The sequence below is a fragment of the Coturnix japonica genome, chromosome 5 (genome assembly GCF_001577835.2).
Source record: "Coturnix japonica isolate 7356 chromosome 5, Coturnix japonica 2.1, whole genome shotgun sequence".
Lineage (NCBI taxonomy): Eukaryota > Metazoa > Chordata > Aves > Galliformes > Phasianidae > Coturnix > Coturnix japonica.
The window spans coordinates 52,657,185-52,679,897 of record NC_029520.1 but is presented as its reverse complement, the minus strand read 5'-3'; the positions used below and the strand labels follow the sequence as shown (position 1 = coordinate 52,679,897).

Sequence of the window (22,713 nt, the reverse complement as noted above, 5' to 3'; positions counted from 1 at the left end):
CAGTGCCATCCAGCTCCAACCCCCTGCTGTGTGCAGGGTCACCAACCAGCAGCCCAGGCTGCCCAGAGCCACATCCAGCCTGGCCTTGAATGCCTGCAGGGATGGGGCATCCACAGCCTCCTTGGGCAACCTGCTCCATGTCATCAGTGCAGCCCTAAGATTGCTTGCTGCCTCGTGCTCACCTCTTCTGCATAATGCAATGAGCTGTGAAAATGAGTGGTTTCATTTTCACCTTCAGCACCTTCACTCACCTTCTTCATCACCTCATCATCTTCATATCTTTATCGCCATCATAACTTCATGTCTTCATCATCTTAGAATCACATCACAGACTCATAGAATTGGGTTGGAAAAGACCTCAAAGATCACCTTGTTCCAAACCCCACTGCTGCTCCCAGATACCCCCCATCCCCTCCCCATGCACAGCCCCCCACAGCAGAGGACAAGGAAAGGAAGATAAATGGAATGAAAAACGCCTGCTGCTCCCCAGGGCTGGAAACAGGGTCAGGGACCCACTGGCAGATGACACCTGAGACAAGCTCAAATCAGTGGCATTTGGGACACAGCCAGCACAGAGAGGGATGGAGACCCTATATGAGCCACAGCAGAGAACAGCCATACTCATTGCACTGGTGGCTGCTGTCCTCGAGGCCCTATGTGGGATGGGGACAGGGATACAGCCCAGCTGCCACCCAGAGGTGCCACAGGATGGCAGCAAATGCCATGGCTTGGTTCCACTGCCAGGGGTCAGAGCTGGGGATCCCACACCTGCCTGTCCCACAGCAGCGATAAGGAGCAGAGCATGACACATGTGGCCCACACACAACAACATCCCTCCACATTCCATCACTCCTTTATGACCCAGAGCTCCTCCAATTTCCATGAGGCACAGCAATGCAAACAGCGGTCACTTTATTGTCCCAAGGCACACAGCAAAGGTCACTGCTTCAAAACCACGTCGCTCCAAGATTCCCTATGCATTCAGCTGCAATTTTTGGCTTTTCATTTTGCAACACGGCCACTCGCCCTCCATAGGAAGATCCTTTCACAGAAAGGACGATTCAGTCTGCACAGACAACAAGGCTCCTTATTGCTGAAGGACCAGCGGTACCAAAGGCACAACCCCCGTCCCATCCCAGGCATGTGCAGCATGAACAGCATCTCTGTATCCTGCAGCGGGTGTTTGGGGCTGGGGGATCTGCCAGCACCGCTGAGCAGTGCTGAGCCATCAGTTATACATTTATGCCCCTGCAGAGGCTGGGTATGAGCACAGAGGATCCTCCTGCCCACCCCATCCCACCCTGGGATGCGTGTCAGAGCCGTGCCCTGCCCATAAGGCCCCAAAACCGAGTGGGAGATTCCTTTGGATCACAGAACCACAGAAGGGCTTTGGGTCGGAAGGGGACCTCCATGGGCCTCCTCTGATCACACACAGCATCACCGTGCTGCTGAACGCAGCTCTGCTCTGCTTTATTTGGGCACCGATCGCCCCCCGTCCCCAACAACGTCTCTTAGAAAAATAAGGTTGTGCTTATTATAAAACAATATTTATATATTTTATATATATATATATATAAGAAAACTTTCCAGTTTAAAAAAAAAAAAAAAAAAGAAAGAAAAAAAGGTGGTATATCAAAATAGGGTAAAAACTTTGGCTGTCGATGGCTAAACTCTATTAAAAATAGCAATGAAGAAGGCATTGTGCTGTGCACATCACATTGCACCCCCTGGTACCGGCGGCCTTACACCTCCTGGACCCAGGCCATGCTGTGATTCTATGACTTGATGATAAAGGTGGGGGTAAGGGTGGCAGTGGGAGCATCCTGCAGGGATGGAGCTGGGAGCAGGTGCTGCATACCTGGAAGATCTGAATGCCCCGTGTCGTCAGCCCCAGTGTCAGCGACGCGTCCACCTCCCTCTTGTCCTGAGAGGAGATATGAGATGCTTTTAAATTTGTGCCATAAAGTGCAAAGGAGGGAAGGTTTAGGTTGGATGTCAGGGGAAGTTCTTTACTGTGAGAGCGGTGAGGTGCTGGAACAGCTGCCCAGAGAGGCTGTGGATGCCCCGTCCATCCCTGGAGGTGTTCAAGGCCAGGTTGGATGGGGCCCTGGGCAGCCTGGGCTGGTATCAATGTGGAGGTTGGTGGCCCTGCCTGTGGGGGGGGGTTGGAGCTTCATGATCCTTGGGGTCCCTTCCAACCTAAGCCGTTCTGTGATTCTACGATTCTGATAAAGTGGATAAATCTGCCCCCACAACCCAGCTGTCCCCTCTGGTTACCCCATCTCCTGCTGCAGCAGATGCTGCATGCTGGGCTTGTACAATTAATGATGCACACACTGGTCCCTGGTCAGCTGGTCCCACCTCACCTCCCCAGAATGCCCATATCTAAAGAGGAAACTCTGAAGGACCTTCAAGAGGTGATGGCTTGAAGTTGTCACAGGGGAGGTTCAGGTTGGATATTAGGAATCATTTCAGCTTTGAAAGAGCAGCGCTGCAGTGGCACAGCTGCTCATGGAGTAGTGGGGTCACCATCCCTTGCAGTGACCCAGAGCTGTGGATGTGGCACTGAGAGATACAGTCAGTGGGCATGGTGGGGTGGTGTTGGGCTTAGGGATGAACAGAAGGCTGGATGGGGCCCTGGGCAGCCTGATTTGGGCCAAGCACAGCAAGGTTGGGGCTGGGCAGCAGCCCCAGTCCCACCTTGTACAGCCGGTAGTAGTGCACGGCCACGTCGTCCAGCCGCACAGCCTCCTTGATGTACTTCAGGTGGGCTTCAGAGGCCGTCAGGGCAAACTGATCTTTGTGCATGTTGGGGATGTGCTTCAGGATGTAGTCCCGGCCCCGCTTTGCCACCACCTGGTTAAAGGAGATGAGAAGCTCATCCAAGGCAATGGAAAACTGGAGCAATGCCTTCTGCTGCAGAGATTTGTGGAGCAACGTCCTCGTAATGCTCAACTTCTGGTGGCAAAATCCCCACCAGCAGCACAGAAGCACCCATTCCTACACACCAGGCTTCACATAGGGCAGGGACACAGCCCTGAGGCCATCATGAGTACAAAAAACAGCAAAGCAGGCGGATTTGGGGCAAATCCAAGGAATACCCATCATAAATCAAAGCACGCAGCAGCACCTACAGCTTTTATACATTTTCCTATTCCAGAAGCCTGGGCTGTGGGGTGCCCTGGGAAAGGGTCAGCTGTTTGGTGTTGGAGCACTGTGAGTGCAGCACACTGCACCTCCTTAACTCACGTATGCACTGGTTAGCCAACAACTGGGATTTTGGGGGATGGGCTGTGCACAGGGACAGCGGGGCTGCACAGTCTGCAGGGGACACCTAGGGATGGCCAGGTGACACTGCAGTGCCAGGTAGCACACAGAGCAGCCCCATAGTGAACACCCCCATAGCAAACACAGGGAAATCCCCATCACTGGTGTGGCCACTCTGACGCTACTGCCCAGCCCCAGCCTAGGCCTGCAGCTATTTGCAGCCTCACAGTTGTCAGTGGTTATTAATAACCCCGAAGTGTGGACACAGCATCACTCCTTCTGCTGCAAGCACAACTTGAGCCCAACTTCATGTCACACAGCACTTACCCAGGCAGGAAAATAGGCTTCGGGCTCGAAGTACTTCCCATAGTGCTTGTTGCGTTTGAAGTCTCCCAGGTCAGCTTGCAGGGCGAAGGCAGTGAGCAGGAAATAGGCTTCTTCTCGCAGCACACACTGTGAGTGCAGCACTTGCTTGCGCAGATGCCAGTAGTAGTAGTACCGTGCCGTGCGGTCACTGCAGGGATGAGAAATTTGGGGATGCTGGAGGGACCCCAGCAGCCATGCAGTTCCATGCAGTTTGCTGCTGGGACTACAAAACCCTACAAGCCTACAAAAGCATCCCTATATGGCCACCGTGTCCCCAACATATCCCAGAGAGAGGCAGACCCTGAGAATGGTCAACCAACCCCCAAAGTCATAGACTCGTGGAATCACTGAGGTTGGAAAAGACCTCCAAGATCCCCAAGCCCAATCCCAACCCATTCACACCATGCCCAGTGACCATGCCCTCGGTGCCACAATGCCTTTGCTATGGGATGGGAAGGGTTCCTTGGCACACAGATGGATAGGGACAGGGACAGTACAGCTGAACTAACAGGAAGGGGTGAGCACTGGGTGCCTGAACACTTCTGAAAGTATTTGGGGCGCTGTGCCCTGGCCTCACACCTGATCAGCCGACCATTCTCCACGTAGTACTGCACTCGGAAGTGGATGATCATGGGGGGGCCAAACTGGTCGATCCCCTGGAACACAGAACACATTCAGGGCCTCTGAGAACATCCCGGTGTCATGCTGTGACCGCCGGTCCCCAAAGTGCACCAGGCTCCAGCACAAGGGCTGGTCTTGGCAATTCCCCTCCCCAGCACCACCTCTCATTTTCCCCCCAAATGTGCCTTATGTCAAAAAAACAAAGGGGATTTGGAGTTATAAAATGTAAAGGTTGGGTCTGAAAACCTTATTGGGTCGGCAGCCACCTTCCCCATCCTTCCTCCATCCCATCCCATCCCATCCCATCCCATCCCATCCCATCCCATCCCATCCCATCCCATCCCATCCCATCCCATCCCATCCCATCCCATCCCATCCCATCCCATCCCATCCCATCCCATCCCATCCCATCCCATCCCATCCCATCCCTTCACCCGCTGGGAAGCAAGGGAGGAATAGGGTTCTGGTGGAGGACACATCCCTGCATGGTGTGGTGACACTGGGGCGACAGCCACCGAGCACAGCCCTCACCCCCATACACCACCCACATGGGCTCTCAGCACCATGCCCACCCCCAGCCCGCGGCTGCGCAGGGACAGTGACCTGCGCCGGGGACAGAGGTGGCCTTAGTGCCGTCATCTCTCCATGCAACACCTCACCGCTGACCTTGCTGGCCTCCTTCTTCCACTCCTTGGGACAGTACTTGTAGAGTTTCTGGGCCAGGTCCATGTAGACGTGCTCATTGTCTGGGAGGGAGTTGGGCAGGGTGAGCATCACGACACGTCCCCATTGCCACCAGGGCCACGGGGTGAGCCCCACACTTACTCTGGATGACGCTGAGCCCAAAGAGGTGGCAGTCCTTCAGCCTCAGGAGGTCACACACCTGCACGAGGAGCTCGTGGCACAGGATCTTCACCTGTGGAAAGCACACCCGTGTCCTGGGCGCAAACCATGGACAGCAGCACCCACCCCTGCCATGTACTCAAGTGCTGTCACCAGCTGGGGTCCAAGTCTTGGTTTCCCATGGAGACCAAATGTGAGTCCCCATTAGCAAGACAAAGTGGGCAGAAAATGGAATATTGGGTAGCAGCAATTTAAAGAAAGAAGCCAAGTAAAGGAAGTTCACGCTTGGTGCCCATGGTTCAAGAAGCTGGAGAGTGCTGAGAGCTGATGCAGAGTGATGTGCCATGTGGGTTTCTCCAGCAAGGAGAGGGCAGCAGGCTCAAAATTAAAAGCAGAAGCCAAAGGAGAGCTTGGAAAAAAACACCCCATGGTCCCCAAGCTTACATTGATGATGATGTTGAGGGAGTCGTCGTTGGGGAGGAAGATGCACACGCTGCGGCGGTCCTGCATGACTCGGTTGTTGTGGAAGGGCAGCTTGTTCATCGTGGGCAGCACGGCCAGGCTGGGCTGGGGGCAGTGGGCACCTCACCGGCAGGACGGGGCGGCCTTGGTCCCCACGGGCGCCATCCCTGTGGGACAGGGAGGTGCTGAGTCCCACACCAGACCCCATCCCACAGCCCCACCACGTGCCCATGGCGCTCACACCACCCGTGATGCTGCTGGCCCTCCCAGGCCTTGGGCAGCGTGGGACTGCAGCTCAGCCCAAAACGCCTGAAGCAGCGGTTTTATTCTCCCAGCTCTATTTCAGAAAAACCTCAGCAATGACTTTCCTGGCATCATAGAACAATAACCAAAAAAAGGCTCTGTGCTGGGAACACAGCAGGCTCTTCCCTGCCACCTCTGGCCACAGGACCAGCCCCCCTTCCGGAGCATCAGAAAGCCAGCAAGCGCTGGGGTGAGGAACCAGGGCACTGCCGGCCTGCGCAGCCCGGATCCCAGGGCAAATATACAGCCCGGATCCCAGGGCAAATATTCCTGAGGTGCCCCTCATGCTATCACTACCCACAGGGGCACAAAGGCACGTGTGAAATAATGAGCACGGATCATTACAATCAAAGCAAATCCCTCTTTTTTTTTCTCTGAGGACGCGATGGTGCCTCTCGATTCATCACATTTCAGCTTTGCTCTACATGAAAATATGTTTGGTTTCCAAAACCATTTCACTCCTGTATTTCTACAGCAGAGAAAGAAGTGCCCCAAGGCGAGATGACGTTGGGTAGCTACTGGGGGTTAGCAGGAGTTGGGAAATCCAGAGGGTTTGCACCACCAAGGAGTTGTGCAGCCTTGGATCACGGCTGTGCATTGAGTACATGCACCACAGCTGTGCCTGCACTGTAAATGTGCACTGCATCCACGCACTGCGGCCGTGCATCACGGTTTAGCCTTGTATTAGTGCACTGTGGCCATGCACTGCATGATGCCTTGCATCCACGCTCTGTGGTCATGCACTGTGGCCGTGCACTGTACAATGCCTTGCATCCATGCACTGTGGCCATGCACCACACTCATGCCTTGCATCTGCACACTGTGTCCATGCCCAGACATGATCAATCCTGACTGGGAGCGAGCAGCACAGCAGCCAGGTTTGTTTCAAGCTTCATTAAAAATCCCAGCGGGGAATGAAATGGGGCTGAAGGTATTTAGTGTCCCCACCCCGGCCGGGCACCTGGCAGCTCTGGTGTCCGCTGCAGGGCTGGGTGCGATGCAGCTGCGGCGGGTGGTGGTGGGGAGGGCAGCACGCCTCGGGGCTGGGTGTGCTCAGTGCCAGCACCCTCTGCACCCACTGCCACCCAAAGGTGCCCCGCAGCCCCCGCAGCACCGCCCCAACGCTGCACCCTAAAAACATCCGCCGGCACCGGGTGGAAAGGCTTAAACAAGGAAAAGAAGCCCCGACGTGCAGTTGTTGGCTCACCCTGAGCCGGGGGCAAACTCCATCTCTCTGTGGTCGATAGGAAAATTCCCGGCAAACAGGTATTTTTCTCCCCGTGTGCCCAAACAAGCACTGACACGAGTGTTGAACATGCACGGCTGCGGGCTGGGAGCGGCACGAGAGGATTGCAGGCAGGCTCAGCCCCTCGGATTCCATTATTTGCAGAGAGATCCCCAGCAAACTTTCCCCACAAGACACTTTGAGTGGCCAAGCAAAGCAGCTGCAAAATCCACACAGGACGGAGGGCTCAGGCTTGGCACGGCTATACGGGCATGTTGGTGCGTTCCCGCTGGGAATGTGGCTCATCCCCAAAGCACACCCATAACACAGCACTCGGGTCCCCCCAGCCCCACCATATTATATCATCACACCCTGCTCATTTGCTTGTTTTTAATAACTCCTGTCCCATCAGCCCTCTCCCCTCCTCTGCCCATCCCCAGCTTTTGTTTCAGCGCTGCTGAGCCACAATAGCAGCGAACGGAGGGATTACGGGAGGGCAATCGGAGAGGAAAAGCAGAACAAAGTGCAGGGCTGGATGGGAAGATGAATTCACAGGGCAGGAATTTCTTGTTTGGAAGAGTTCAGAGTCGGTTCTGCCCCACATCACAGGGCACAGGTATGCGCAAGCTGTTCCTACAAGTTGTAGGGCCGGCGCTCAGCGCAGCGTCTCCGAACCCGACAGCCACATTAATGCACGCTTGCGGTCACCCCGTAATTAAAATCGTCTCCTATTCTCCACGAACTCAACAGCTTCCTCGTAACGAACAGAGGGAGATGAAAGAGCCCTTCAGTGGGAAAAACGGGCCGGGTTATAAGTGTGGCATTACTTCATCCACCACAATGCTGGTTGGGTGCTGGGCTCAGGGCCAGCACTGCCCCCAAAGACTGCAGGGTCCCCACGGCCACCAGCTTGGGGACACCTGGGGACATTCGGGGTTACAAACTGACCCCCTGGCTGCATGCAGCGCTCCGTCCTGCAGGACAAAGCCAACCTCATTTCTTGGGGTTTTTGGAGATAGCAAGCACAGTCCCAAAGCTTCACACAAACCACCACCATCCCCATCCCAAACCAAAAATGCACGACAGCCACTCGGGTCTCCAGCAAGGAGGAGCTGCAGGGCGGCTGGCACCCGGCTGGAAGCAATTATCCCCGCAGCAGAGCCAGGAGGAGGAGTGCTCGGAGCTGTGGGTTATACGAGGAGAGCAGGGAACAGAGGGGCTTTGTGCGCCCCGGCACCCCACGCCTCACAGCCCCATTAACCCCCCCACGCCTTCCGGGGCCTCTGTGAAACATTCCCCAGCCCTGTCAGCACCAAGGCAGGTGGTTCCCAGTGCCACCAAGACAAGATTTCCCAGTGCTGCCAATGCAGGATTTCTCAGTGCCACCAAGATCTCCTAATGCCACCAAGGCTCCCAGTGTCACCAAATGAGGACCTCCCAGTGCCATCAATGCCTCCAATGTCACCAAAGGAGGATGTTCCAGTGCTCGAGCTGCAGGACAGCAGCTCCAGAGGATGCCCACAGAGAGAAGCAGCGCTGCCTCCACTTCCACAGGGAGCGAGCCCATCCTGATAGCAGCACCCGTAGATCCTTTGGATTTTGGCCTTGGACTTGCTGTGGGTTCTGCTCTCCAACCACAAAGCAGCCATAGGGAGCAGGGTAATAAAGAGCCATTTCCAAACTATGGAAGTCCCTATGAAAACAAAACCCAAGCCCCACAGCAGCCTCATGCCTGCGCAGTGCTTCAACCCTGAGCAAACTCCCCATATTGCTTTTGGGAAGGCTCAGGGGATTTCTGTACAGAAACCCCTTTTGGGAGCCCCATCCCACGGCTCCGGGCAGGAGCTGAGCTGCCACAAAGCAGCTGGGGCTCAGCTCAACGCCCCCCATTTGTGCATGGTGTAGCCCCAGGACAGGGCTGATCTCACAGGGGAAGGAGATGAGGATTCGTAACCACACGTGGGGAAGTGCTGCCCTGCCCCAGCCCCAATCCTCACCCACGGGAGCGGGTTGGTGGTTGCAAAACCGCCCATGTCCCGGGCAGGATGTGCCAAAACAAGCTCCATTTTACACCGAAACGAGCTCCATTTTATGCCAAAACTCACACAAGGATGCCTTGAACACCAAGAGCCCCATCCGCTCCCTCCGGAGCTCACAGCATCTCTGTGTCCGGCTCCAGACTGTGGCAAACAGAGCTGCAGTCCCCCATTGGAACCCCCCCACACCCCCACTGGGTGCCCCAAAGTGCTCCATACAGCCCCAAAAGCGCCGCCCTTCCCCAGCAGAGCCTGAGAAATGTCACAAAATAAAGCACCAGACGAAATGAAGGAGCCAGGCGGATCTTTTACCCACAGCCATCGTTTCTATCTTCCATCTGGAGTCCACAGAGCTGCTTTGCTTTTTATTTTTTTTTTTTGGTCTATTATATTTTTTTTAGCAGGAGGGAGCTGACATCATCTTCATTTGAAATTCGCATTTATTTTTACATCTGGTCTGAATTAATCCTTTCCAGAGTGCCGACTTCTCATGTCATGGCATAATTGCTTACAGATTCGGGGTTCGGAGAGGCCGGATAAACCCGAGCTCCAATGAAAAGAACCCTTTGCAAATGACAGCCAAAAGGCAGCGCCTATAACCAAACCCCAGAGCGCCTTCGGGACGTGGGGCTTTACACAAAACATTGCTCTCAAGTGACGGAGACCGAATCAATCCGCGCTCAACCAAAGAATTCGAGAGCCTGGTGGAAAAACACCGACACAACACAGAGCAGCAGAGCTCCGTGCACAGCCAACACGTCCTGGAAGGGCAGAGTTTGGCTCTAAGGGTAAAACAGCCCCGTGGATGGGGAATGCTCAGCTGTGAGCAGGGAAAAGCTCACTCTGAACTGCAAGATGTCAGCAAACACATCCCGTCATGTCCCTCCCACCGCCACTGCCGCGTCCCCACAGCCAACCCATGGCCATGATCACCTCGGGACTTCCTATGGGACTTGCCCAGTGCTGGTCTTGCAAGGATGGCACCCATAGGTGAGGGCACCCATGGGTGAGTGGCACCCAGAAGCAAAAGGAGCCACAGACAAGAGGACCCACAAGTGTGGCTACCAACACACAACAGGATCCATGGGCGATTGATCCCATGGGTGGCACATCCCATGGGGAAGTGTAACCCACCAGCAAGAGGGACCATGGGTGAGGAGAGTGGCTGATGATGGGACCCAGGGGGGAGAGGTCTCATGGGCAAATGCAACCTGCAGGCCAAGTGGGAGAACACAAACCATGGGTGATGGGACGTGTGGGTGGATGCAACCCATGGGCAATGGGACCTACAGCTGAACATAAGCAGTGGGGGATGGGACATATAGGGTGGATGTAACCAATGGGCAATGGGACCAATGGGTGAACATAGCCCATGGGTGATGGGACCCATGGGTGGATGTAACCTGTGCGTAATGGGACCAAAGGGTGGGTGTAACTCACAGGGGATGGGACCTACAGGTGAACACAACCTATGGGTGATGGGACTCATGGATGAACACAAACTATGAACAAGAGAACTGAAATATACAAGGACTCAATGGTGAGAGGACCCAAGGATGAGATATTCCATGGGCAAGTGCAACCTATGGGTGATGGAACCCACAGGTGAATGTGACCCACTGATGATGGAACCCATGGGTGAATGTAACCCATAGGTGATGGGACCCATGGATGAAAGCAAACCACACATCACGAGATCTATGACCAAATGCAACCCATGCACAAGGGAGCTCACTGCCAACAGAACTTATGAGTGAGGGGACCCACTGGTGATGGGATCCATGGGTAAGAGGTCCCATGGGCAAGTACAACCCATGGGCAATGGGATCTATGGGTGAAAATCACCTGTGGGCAACGGGACCCATGGGTGAATGAACAAGAGAACTCATGGACAAGAGGATTCACGAGTGATGGGACCCATGGCTGAATACAAACCAAAGGCAATGGGAGCTATGAGTGAATGCAAGGCTGTAGGGATGCTGGGTGAATGTAACGTACTAACGACTGCAACACACCAACAACAAGACCGGCAGGCAAGAGGTGAAGGGACCCATCGGTGAGAGGACACACACACAAGCCCGGTCCGTGGATGAGCACGATCCCCAGGCAGGGGGACCCACGAGGAAGGATCCCACGGGTGAGGGGTCCTGGAAGCGAAGCTGGGGCCGGGGCCGGGGTTTGGCGGAGCAGCCCCGCTGCTGTTAAATTTCAACTCCCTGCGACTGGCCAGAGGAAATGACTCGCATTCCTGGAAAATGAAGCCACTCGCAGTTCTCCGGCACCAACTCAGCTTCCGAATGCAACAAGCCGCCGCGCCGCTCCCCGCCGCACAGCGCCGGTCCGTGCTCACCCGAGACAGCCCCAGCGGGCCGGCGGTGGCTGAGCTGTGCCGAGCCGAACCGAACCGAACCGAGCCGCTCCGAGTCGAGCCGGGCTGGGAGCGCGCTGCGGGGCGCCGGGTGCGCACCTACCTGCGGCTCCGGGGACCGCGCTCCGTGCCGAGCCGAGCCGAGCCGAGCCGAGCCGTGCTGAGCCGAGCCGTGCTGAGCTGAGCCGAGCTGAGCTGAGCCGTGCTGAGCCGATCCGAACCGAGCCGCGCCGTGCCCAGCCCAACCCGCCGCCCCCGCCCCTTCCCGGCCCGCACCGCCCCGAGCGGCACCGGCACCGCCTCCAGCCCGCCTCGGCGCTGCGAAGGGATGGGAGGGGGCAGCGGGGAGGGCAGGGGGGCGGAATGCCCCTGGGCCGTGGGGTGCTGTGGGAGGGGGAGTGCAGCCCCGGGGTCCTGGGGGTGAAGCCGAGCATCGCTGGAGGGCGAAATACGCAGCCCCGGCTCCCAGCGCTGTTTTACGCAGTCCATCCCGAGCCATTCTCATGGGAAGGGATGCCCCATGCCCAGGCTGTATCCCCGTCACACCGCCCTGACTCTCACCAGTACCCGCCTCAAACGCTCAGACCCCCAGCGCTGCCACTGTGCCACCCAGGGAGGTCCCGAAGATCCCCGCACAGCCTTTGAGTGGGATTTTCATGCAGTCCAAGCCAACCACTGGGCTTCCAAGCATAAGGTGCCTGGGAATCATACAGTCATGGAATGGATTATATTGCAGGGGACTTTAAAGATCATCCCGTTCCAACCCCCTGCTGCCAGCTGGTTGCCACCCATCAGATCAGGCTGCACACTATCCCATGCAAGCTGGCCTTGTGCACCTCCTTAGACAGAGCTCTAAGACACCAACCATGGCACCAACACCCTGAGGGAGCGCTCAGGAACCATCAGGACCACAGCCTGACCCTGGGGCAGCTCCCACTGAAGCCCCAGCAGCTGCACCATGGATGCCCTATGCACACAAAGGACACAACGTGCACCTGTGTGCTGCTCTCCATAGGTGACCCGGGACCAGAATAGCAGCAACAGCCCCATAAATTAGCAGCAAAGCATCTCCACCGCGCTCCTTCCTCCGAGATGCCATATGGCGAGGTTGTTTTGGGAGGAGTTATTTATTCCTCACTTTTAAGCATCCATAGGCATCCTTTGGGCTGACCTGCGAGGCCGCCTCTGCCCCCGCAATCTCTGCATGGCTGTGGGAGAGAACAGCCGCTCGTTCCTGGACCTAAATAAAGAGCAGCTCTATTGCAAACACCCCGACGCTCCTTCCTGAAATCTGTTTGCAGCCCAACAGATCATGCTGGGTAATTACATGATGCGAGTGTGGCATGGAAAAATCCAGCCTGGCTTTTGGTGAGGGTTGGAAATCCTTGGGTTCAACAAAGGCAAGTGTAGGGTCCTACACATGGGGAGGAATAACTCCATGCATGGGGCTGAGCTGCTGGAGAGGAGCTCTGCAGGGGACATGGGGGTCCTGGTTGGACAGTGATTGACCAAGAACTGGTTGATCACTGGTTGACCTACAGTTGACTTATGGTTGACCAACCATTGACCAACAGTTGGCCCTGAGGCAGCATTGGTGGCCAAGAAGGCATTGGTCCCTTGGGATGGATGGAGCACAGAGTAGGAGAGGTGCTCCTCCTGCTCTGCTCTGCCCCGGGGGGGCCACATCTAGAGCACTGCGGGCAGTTCTGGGCTCCTAAGTTCAAGACAGAGGGTGGCTCAGTGACACGCACAGGTCCCGTCCTGCCAAAGGCAGCCCCTTCCTCACCATCACCCCTTGGGAACACGGTGCCCTGCTGCAGAGGCTCTGACCCAGCCAAATAAAGCAGCAGAAAGAAGTTTCGCATGCCAGCAAAGCGATCCATAAACACAAACCTGGACGCTGCGCCGCGGATCCCGTGACAAACAGACGATTTCAGGCCAGGGCCACGAGCACCTCCCTGTGCAGGGAGAGCTCGGAAAGATGGACGTGGGCCAGCAGGCAGCCGGCCTTCCTCGTGCAAGGAAAGCCCCAGGGATGAGGGCGACTATTCCCTTCCTCAGCTCTGTGGTTAAGGATGCCAAAAATGCCCAGAAGCGGAAACGCAGATGGAAAAAGTCATCAGAGGAGGCTTTTTTCTTTCTGTTTTGGGTGTTTTTTTTTTTTCCTTGTTGTTTTTTACATCTGGGCTCCTTGCACTGTGAGGTGTGTCCCAGGGAAAGGAGAAGGAGCTGTGGTTATGAGTGAGAACGTCCCTGTCCCAAAGCTGGCTGCATTTTGTACAGGGGATGTATTTGCACCAAGGGAGACGGCAGCTGCTCACCATGACCCTGCATTATCTGCACTCGAGTCTCTTTGCAGCAGCGTTTCAATATCAGCATTGTTACTGGCAGGGATGGCAGCACAGACGTGAGAGCTCTCTTATCTCACGCATATTTTCCCTACGATTTTGCTGATGGGACCAAAATGACAAACGAAGCAACAGAGTAACGAATCAATTCATCCCTCCCTCAGCCCCCAGCTCCGTGCAGAGCTCGTTCCCCACGGCACTGCCCCGTGGTGCTGCTCAGCACGATGCTGGCTGCTGCATATCCCACCCCACAGCTCCACGTGGCTCATCCTTGCCATGTCCCTATAAGAAAGTGCACTGGGAAGGGTCTAAATGCCCTCAGTGTGGCTCCAAGAGGTTTGCTCCCTGACCCCTTCCATCAGTTGGCCACGGGCTCTTCCATTTGTGCCACTTGTTTCCATAAATGCTGAAGATATGCAGCTACACAGGGGCTCCCAAACCCCTCGGGTGCATATTTACTTTTATATAAGCCTTATCCTGAGGCACACACATGGTCCTGGGGTGCACATAGGGACAGGGCCGTCACCTCCACTTGGGGACGTTGCACAGCCACTGCTCCAACTGAGAGCTGGGCTCAGGAGTCCCCCCGCAGACAGCACGCAGGCTGAGGTGGGAGGCTGCACTCAGCTTCGGGATGGTTTCTCAGCCCATAAAGGGAAGAAAATAAATAATGAAGCCTTGCTCGTCCCTGTGCAGAACCACAACAGCCGTGCGTTGCCATGAACTCCGGCGTGGGGCTGGGCTTCACCGTGCCTTTGCATTTCATGGGGGATTCCCAAGGAAACTTGTCCTCTCTCGGTTCTTTGGTAGGCAGTGAGTGACCCCAGCACCACCCATCCCAGCACATCCCAGTGCAACCCTGTGCATCTCAGCATCCAAATGCATCTGAGTGCAACCATGGAGAGCCTGGTGTTGCGTCAGCTCTTTGACAGCACATCCCAGTGCGACCCAACCCAGTACATCCAGGTGCATCCCAGTGCACCTCAATGCAACCCAGTGCATCCCAGAGAGAGCCAGTCCCCACGAGGCAGGAACCAGCCTTGGATGACACCCAGTCCCAGGCTTCATGGGGTGACATGGGGCACATCCTGGAGACACAGGGCTGGCACGGGGTTGGCAATGCAGTCCTCAAGGCCGTCTGTCTCAGCTGTGCCAGGAGTGGAGCACAAGGGCTGTCCCTGCCGGGTGCTGGGATGGGATGGCTGCTGGTGGCACACAGCCACAGCACTGGGGCAGGAATACCAGCAATGCAGAGCCACCCACAGCCCCACTGCACTCAGTGGGCTTCTTGGGGGGGAGGGTAGACCCCCCCACACCTACCTCCCATTCCATCCAACCTGATATTGCTTCTCTTGGGAAGTCAGCACAGATGAGCAGTGAAATTAAGCTGTTGGGTATGGGGTTGGAAAAGAATAATCCACCCAGAGTGCACCAAGTGTTGGTAAAGCCTTCAGGCTGGGGCCAAGCTGAGATTTGGGGGTTTTTGGAGCTCTGGACTTGCCTGTTGTTTTGTGATTTTTTTTTTCCCCCAGCCTGCTGGAGCTGCTGGGAGTGGTGGAAACGTGCGGTAATGCAGGAAAGGCAGCGGAGCAGGCAGGAAGGAGCACAGAGCAGGAGTATTTTTAGCCCGGCTGTGCGCCTGCTCACAGCTGCAGAGATGGTCCCATCCAGAGCAGGGACAGAACTCCCTTGGGGGGGTTCCAAAATGCAGGGCAGGGAGTGGGGAAGCACAATGGGGCTGTGCTGTGGGCATGGTCAGGGATTCAGGACTATGAGACAGCAGAGAATCCACAGTGCAAAGCCTACCAGACCTCCAACCACAGCCGCTGCCCAGCGGGTTTCAATTACGCACTCACATGACAGCAAAGCTCTCCCTCACTTGCTCACATCTGGAGGGTAAACTGAGGGAACGGGGTGGAAAAGTCAGAACGTGGGGTCAGAGAGTATCCCTGCGCCCGCGCTGCTGGAGCTGCTCCAACCTGCCCGCTCTGCTGCAGCTGCTGCACCCCATTTGCACCCACGCGTTTGGACCCACAGCTCTCAGCACCCATAGGTTCAGAGCAGTGCAAGAGGACCTCCCCATTAGCAGGCAGGACTCAGAGCAGCAGGAATATGGGCCCATTTGGAGCTGGTCCCCAGTGGGGTCACTGGCACGGCGGTCCCACACCCAGCTGAACTCAACAGAGCTCTTAAAAATTGGACTGAGTGGTGAATCCTGGCTAATGTTTAACCAGCCTCCCATGGGCTGGTTAATGCCGTGCAGCTCATTAGCAGCATCCCTGCATCCTTACCCCCAGCTCTGATCATTCATCTTAGAGAAGACAGCACTCGGGTCCCTCCCTTGGCACACGGATGTGCGCACACATCTATAACACAGGACAAGGATGTGCAGGACCACAGATTCACATCTAGGGGATGCAGGAGGAGATGTGGGGCTGAGGGACACAGGAACAAGCAGATGGTTTCCATCTGGATTCCTTCAGACAGAGGAAATGGCTTTAGCGGATGCCAAAGGGAAGCTCTGGGATGTGCAGCTCTGGATGCCCCCGGACCACCCGGCAGCAGGCACTGCAGAGCTGTGGGTATCCCATGGGGATGGGATCACACCCAGCACTGACCCTACCTCTTCAGAACAGGGTTTCTTTGCTTCCAGACCCCTGGAAAACTCCTTCCCCAGGGCCTCTGGTTCAAACCACTGCGTTCATCCATCTTCATAACCAAACGCCCCACCTCCTCCCAGCACTTTGCATCACCACAGCCCCCTGTGGTCGTGTCCCTTGTGCCCCATCACAGTACCCAGCCATGTTCTCTGCCCACAGCACCACGGAGCAGCAGGGAGGGCTGTGTGGGGGCTATGCACCCCCATCCTTCAACTCCTTCCATTCTCCATTCCAGCCCAAGTGGCCACAGCCATTGCTGCCCCACATAAACTCTCTGGGGATGATGATATCTGATGCTGATCTGGCATGATCTCACACACTCAGACCACTGCCGTACTCTTAAACCTCAGGCAGGTTTTGGGTGAGTGCACACTGTTGGATCCCCATCACAGAGGAGCCCTTCCATGTGCTCTGTCCCAGATCCTCACCCCAGAACCCTGTACAAATGCAGCCCCAAAATCCCCCAGCCAGCACTGCCTGTTTCACATCACCTCAAATGCAGGATGCCCATTTGCTGGAAGTTATTTAGCTCTCCGTGGATATCAGCTGCTGCAGCAGAAGTGCACAGCAGGGATCCTAATAGGAGCCCATAGAATAGAAACAACACCCAAAATTCTTCTTTTCTCTTCAAGTAGCAGCCCCTATTTTTCAGGTCTAATCAGGTCAGTTTCCAAGGAGGAAAAGGCCCTTTGCATTTCTCCATCGTGGAGCTCAGCAGACACTCTTACCTGCAGAGCAGGATCGGAGGCTTCAGTCACCTGCCCCTGTTTATGTTTGTGAGCGTGTTGGATCCTAAGCTGCTGCATTAAAAATACAATTACAAATTTGCATTGGGCTTCACACCCAGCCTAAGCCGATACCACACCTCCTCCTGCCCATGTCCATCAGACACCGCAATTACCCTCACAGCCCTGCAGCAGGGATTGCTCAAAGCTCTCCTGCCTCTGTGCTGCTCCTTAGCATCCAAAATAGGTCACTCACTGCTGAGAGATGGAATCACCCGTGGGCATCTCATCTCCATGGGAAAGACTGAGGTCTGCAGGGCACAGCGAGACCAGCAGCCATCCTGGTGGTACCCATCCCAGTACTCATCCTAATAGTACCTATCCTGATGGTACCAGCCGAATGGTACCCATCCCAGTGTCCATCCTGGTGGTACCCATCCCAGTGTCCATCCTGGTGGTACCCATCCCAATGGTACCAACATGATGGTACCCATCCCAATGGTATCAGTCTAACGACACCCATCCTGCTGGTACCCATCCTGGTGGCATCCACCCCAAAGGCACCATCCCATAGGTACCCATCCTGGTGCTCCCTATCTCAGCATCCATCTCAAAGTACCCACCCCAAGGTTACCCAGCACAGTGGTACCCAGCCTGGTGCTACCCACCCCAGCAGCGCCCATCCCTGCAGCATGGGAAGCCTCCTGCAGCAATTCCCAGGCCAGCCAGGTGGGGTGAGCATGCAGGAGACATTTAATTACACGGTGCTCGGTGTTTTTCCAGTTGCAGAGAGCTGGCTGCATCTGCACTACCCGAGCTGCATGGTTTTAGTCCTGCTTGACGACTAATTGGCAATTAATATCTTTGCATTACGCAAACAGGTTACAAATGTTCCGCAGATCTGTTCTTTTTTTAATGCCTTTGCATTTGCAGTGACGCTCTGAGAGTTGTAATGTTATTCCTTCTTGCTATAGGCTGGAAAAAGGGGTGTTTGAGGATGCAAAATAGTGCTTCCAGCAGCACCCAGCACAGCTCAGAGCCCAGGGGACGCCAGCACAGCAGCTGATGGAGCACCAGCTGAGGGCTGCACCAACCCATTAGCTGCAGACAGCACTAATTGAAGTGCATGGAAGAGCTGGGAAGGGCATGAAGAACAGCCTGAATACCCAACAGTGTGATGTTGTTCCCTGTCATGCCCTGTGCACGCTCCCATCTGAAGGAGGATGAGGACAAACTGTGTGATGTTGATGGGGAACAAGCAGAAGTACTTTTCCCTTTCCTCTGCCCAAACGTTTTTGCTCATGAGGAGGAGCACGTCAGTGAGCACTTTGCTTCCTGGGGTATGCATGAGCTCCTTACAAAAATATCCCTGCTCCTGTGATACATGGTTTGCATTGAAGGTAATTAAACTTTAAACAGCAAAGCCAAAGAAATTTAGATTTTTTTTTTCCCACCAGACATGAGATAGAGACAGACCCACACATCTATCAGATGGAGACACGCCATTAGGGAAATAGCACTTGGCTGTGTTTGCTGCTTGCTTTGGTTTGCACAGGACCACGACACCATGGGGCAGCACAGGAGCATTTCCCAGCCCTGCTTTTCAATAGAGCCCCCCACCCTGAAACAAAGCTGTGCCCCACACAGGGACATGGCAAACCTCTGCCCAGCTCCTGCAGCCAAATGGATGGGCATTTCTCCTTCCTTCTTGTAGCACGATGGGAAAGAATGAAGAGCAGGGCAGAATAGCAGGAAAATGCATGTATTTTCCAAGTGAAATGACACTGCTGATATCACAGGGATAAGAATTACCTGTTGGCTCCTGTCTGCTTTCTTATGCCTCAGCCACAAACCTTTGGTGCTGGAAGAATCCTTTCCCATCCAGGTGGGAATAATGAGGCACTGACAAGCTGGGCCAAATCAGCTGTGGATGCCCCATCCCTGCAGGCATTCAAGGCCAGGCTGGATGTGGCTCTGGGCAGCCTGGGCTGCTGGTTGGTGACCCTGCACACAGCAGGGGGTTGGGGCTGGATGAGCACTGTGGGCCTTTGCAGCCCAGGCCATTCTATGACTCAGTGATTAATATTACAAATCAGCATCTTCCCTCCTCATCCCCATTCCCATTCTAATCACCATCACCATTCCCCATCCCCATCCCCCATGGGACCATGCAGCAGCTGGAGCAAAAACAGTTTTTCCACCAATCCCATTTTGTCAGCCAGCTTTTAGCTGAGCCCCAGGTTTTAGGGAGCACGTGGGTTACTACACAGCTAAGCCACTTCCCTGGGGATGAAACCTCGCAAAAGCAGAGCATGGCAATAGAGCAAAGCCAGCCCTGGGGACATGCTGTTTGCAAAGCCACCGAGCATCCCTCCTCCATCCCCTGCAGCCCTTCTTGCTCTGTGTTTCTCTCTGCTCATCACTCACAGAATGACCAAATGGCAGCACCACATCCCTCCTGCAGCATGGGGCTCCCCGGCCCCAGATGCAAAACAAGACCAAAAAATGACATTTTGCTTCCTTGCAATGGCCAAATGTGGGACCTGGGGGGGATGATACTCAGCATCACCCTACTGCCCCCAAGCAAAGGGAGAGGGGAAATCCTCAAACTGCCCCAAAACAGTATGGGATGCTTTGCAGGCAGTGAGCTGGAGGGCCCCCCCACAGCCACAGCTGTGGGCTCCAAGCAGGGAGGGGGCACATATTTCCACCCCAGCACTGACTGATTGCAGACACAGTGGGAAATTCCCCCTCAGCAGAGCCAGAACCTCCACAGTGAGAGGCAGGGGAGGAGACTGCCATCAGCACGAGGATCCCAAACACAAACAGCAGAGCCAACAAGCACATCCGGAGCCTCGCATTCCATCCCGAGGTTGACCAAAAGGCGTTTTTTTCCACCCAAATTGGATGCTGCTTGTTTTATCCCCCCAGAAACAACAGCCTGTTTCCATGGGCACTTGAGGGAGCTGCATTCCCCAGACCATATACAGCAAACACCCAATGCTTGGTGCACCACTGCACTACCCCATACCAACCCTACAGCAAGGGATGGAGCAGTGCCAGCACCCCCCACAGCCCTACAGTGCCAAATCCCATGGGCAGCCCCATATTGCCTTGACCCTGGGGCAGCCCAACGGGTAACACAAGACCACGAGCCCAATGGACACCACCCAAGAGCGACACATGCCATGGCCCCACCATCTGCACAAAGTTTGCCGTTACATTTTTGGGTTGTTTTCATTTTATTTTTCCTCTATTCCCAGAGGTTTTGGCAGTGATTTGTTTTCCACTTCTTACATTTGTTCTTCACTTGTTTCCTTTTTTTTTTTTTTTTTTTAATTTAATATTTTAATATTTTCAGCCAACGCGTTGCTGAAATCTTTCATCTCTTACACAACCCACACTCCACGCCAGCACAGATCATTCATAGAGCCATAGAATGGCCTGGATTGCAAAGACCCACAGTGCTCATCCAGCCCCAACCCCCTGCTGTGTGCAGGGTCACCAACCAGCAGCCCAGGCTGCCCAGAGCCACATCCAGCCTGGCCTTGAATGCCTGCAGGGATGGGGCATCCACAGCCTCCTTGGGCAACCTGTTCCAGTGCGTCACCACCCTCTGGGGGAAAAACTTCCTCCTAAGATCCAACCTAAACCTCCCCTGTCTCAATTTCCAAACATTCCCCCTTGTCCATTCATCCATTATTAAATAAAATCAAAGCTATGCTGCCTCCATTTGCAGCTCACTAAAGGCTCTCCCCAAGGAAAACCCTCTTGCTTGCCAATGCTCTCTCCACTTCCAGGCTGTGCAGCGCTGTGGGGTCGGTCCGGAGGTGACACCCAGGGCCGGGACACCCGACTGGCTGAGCCGGTCCTCCACTGAGATCTGATGGGGAGGGAGGGGCACCACGGCAATTACAGCCTCCTCGCCTTAATAACCCTCGCTGCTTCCCCAAGTCCCTATTTACATCGTTTTCGTAAGAGCAGTAATTAACGTCTCTCCACCGAACAACAGCAGACCCTCCTGTTATTAAAAGCAAAGACCCGGAGATGGAAATGAAGCTGATCTTTGAGTCTGGAGAACCTCAAAAACCCCTCTCTACAAAATGGCCGATCAGGATTTAGGGCTGCACGCCCATGTTCTTGCTAGGGAATGCATGGGATCCATGGGTTGGATGTATCCGTGGGGTGAATAACCTCCTGGAGAACGGCCCCATCTCCTTCTCAGCCCCAGTTTTGGGGATATTTCCACCCCTCTGAGCTGCTCCCAGCAGAAAGGAGCAAATGGGTCTGGGGGGCTCAGCGACAGCTCTTCCCTTGCTTTGGAGGAGCTATCAAAAGAAGTTGAGAAAATTAATTACGCACCAAGATGAGTAATTAAGCTGATTTACTCTGTGAGGGCACGGAAGGAAATGAGCTGGGGAAGCTCTTAATTGTTTAAAAAAGGACGTCCCATGGGTACAAGCTATGATGGCCGGGGGTGCATGAGGGTGGGACACTTTGGGAGGACCATGGATGGTGGCACAGCGAAGGCTGCAAGGTGAGCAGCAGGACAGCTGTTGTCTGAACCCAGGGCAAAGATCCATGCTGCAAACACCAATCTGCTCTGGGTGTTGAGGGAAAGGAAAAAAGGGGGAGACCTGGAGGCTGTGAGGGTGCCAGCAATCCATGGGACATGCAGAGCTCATCTACTCCAACCAAGCCAGAGAAGCACAAGTGTGCAAGGAGCAGCCAAGCAAAGTGATGTGTGTCGGCATGGAACCAGGCTTCATCCCAACCTGTGTGGCTCCAGAGGGTGAGCAGAGTGCAAGCATCACACCAGGCAGGGATTTGCATGGGGTTGGCTCTGTGCAAGCCCCAAGGTGCTCCCAAGCCCCATCCTTAGGCTGGACACAGGACAGAAACTCCTGAAGGAACACCGGGGTCCCTGGTCCAATGGAGGGGCCCAGGTACTAGGGATGGGAATGGAGCTGATGGGGCACAAGATGGACAGTGCCTGTGGGCCCTGCCTTCCCCAGGTACCACCCTGGCCTTTCTTTCCTCTCCTTCTCCCATCAGTGACTCACTGGGCACATTTTTTTTTTGCCCTTTTTTCCCCTCCTACCTCCAACCCACCCACCCTGGTGCTGCTTTGGGAATCCCCATCAGAGACACCACAAACAATATGGGATCCAAACTGGCTGATCTCAGCCAAACAGCCTCTCCCCCAGAGCTGGGTGGGGGTTCTGGAGATGGCTCCATCCCCACCAGATCCCCAGGACCCCACTCTCATCCCTGCACATCCCCTGTTCCCAGGCACATCAATGGGACACAGGTAGCACAGCCAACACTTGGCCAACCTAGTCCTCATCAGGAGGCAAAACACAACAACCTTGTGGTCACCTCAAAGTTCTCCATGGAAAAGCATTCGCAAACACCAGAACTTAATGGCTGTGGGGTTGTGAGATTGTAGAATTATTTCAGATTTGTAGAATCACAGATTAATGCTCTAT

At 55.0% G+C, this 22,713-nt stretch overlaps 1 protein-coding gene across 1 annotated transcript in view; it reads right to left on the bottom strand.

Moving 5' to 3' along the window:
* Nucleotides 1-11,678, bottom strand: part of FRMD6 (FERM domain containing 6) — a 15,274-nt gene extending 3,596 nt beyond the window's left edge. The window contains 8 exon segments of the mRNA XM_015865978.2: nucleotides 1,859-1,924; nucleotides 2,701-2,856; nucleotides 3,595-3,781; nucleotides 4,213-4,289; nucleotides 4,921-5,000; nucleotides 5,080-5,170; nucleotides 5,542-5,726; nucleotides 11,595-11,678. Of these exon segments, the coding sequence (XP_015721464.1) occupies nucleotides 1,859-1,924; nucleotides 2,701-2,856; nucleotides 3,595-3,781; nucleotides 4,213-4,289; nucleotides 4,921-5,000; nucleotides 5,080-5,170; nucleotides 5,542-5,640 (756 nt within the window). The 5' untranslated portion in view covers nucleotides 5,641-5,726; nucleotides 11,595-11,678.
* Between the last annotated feature and the right edge of the window lie 11,035 nt (nucleotides 11,679-22,713).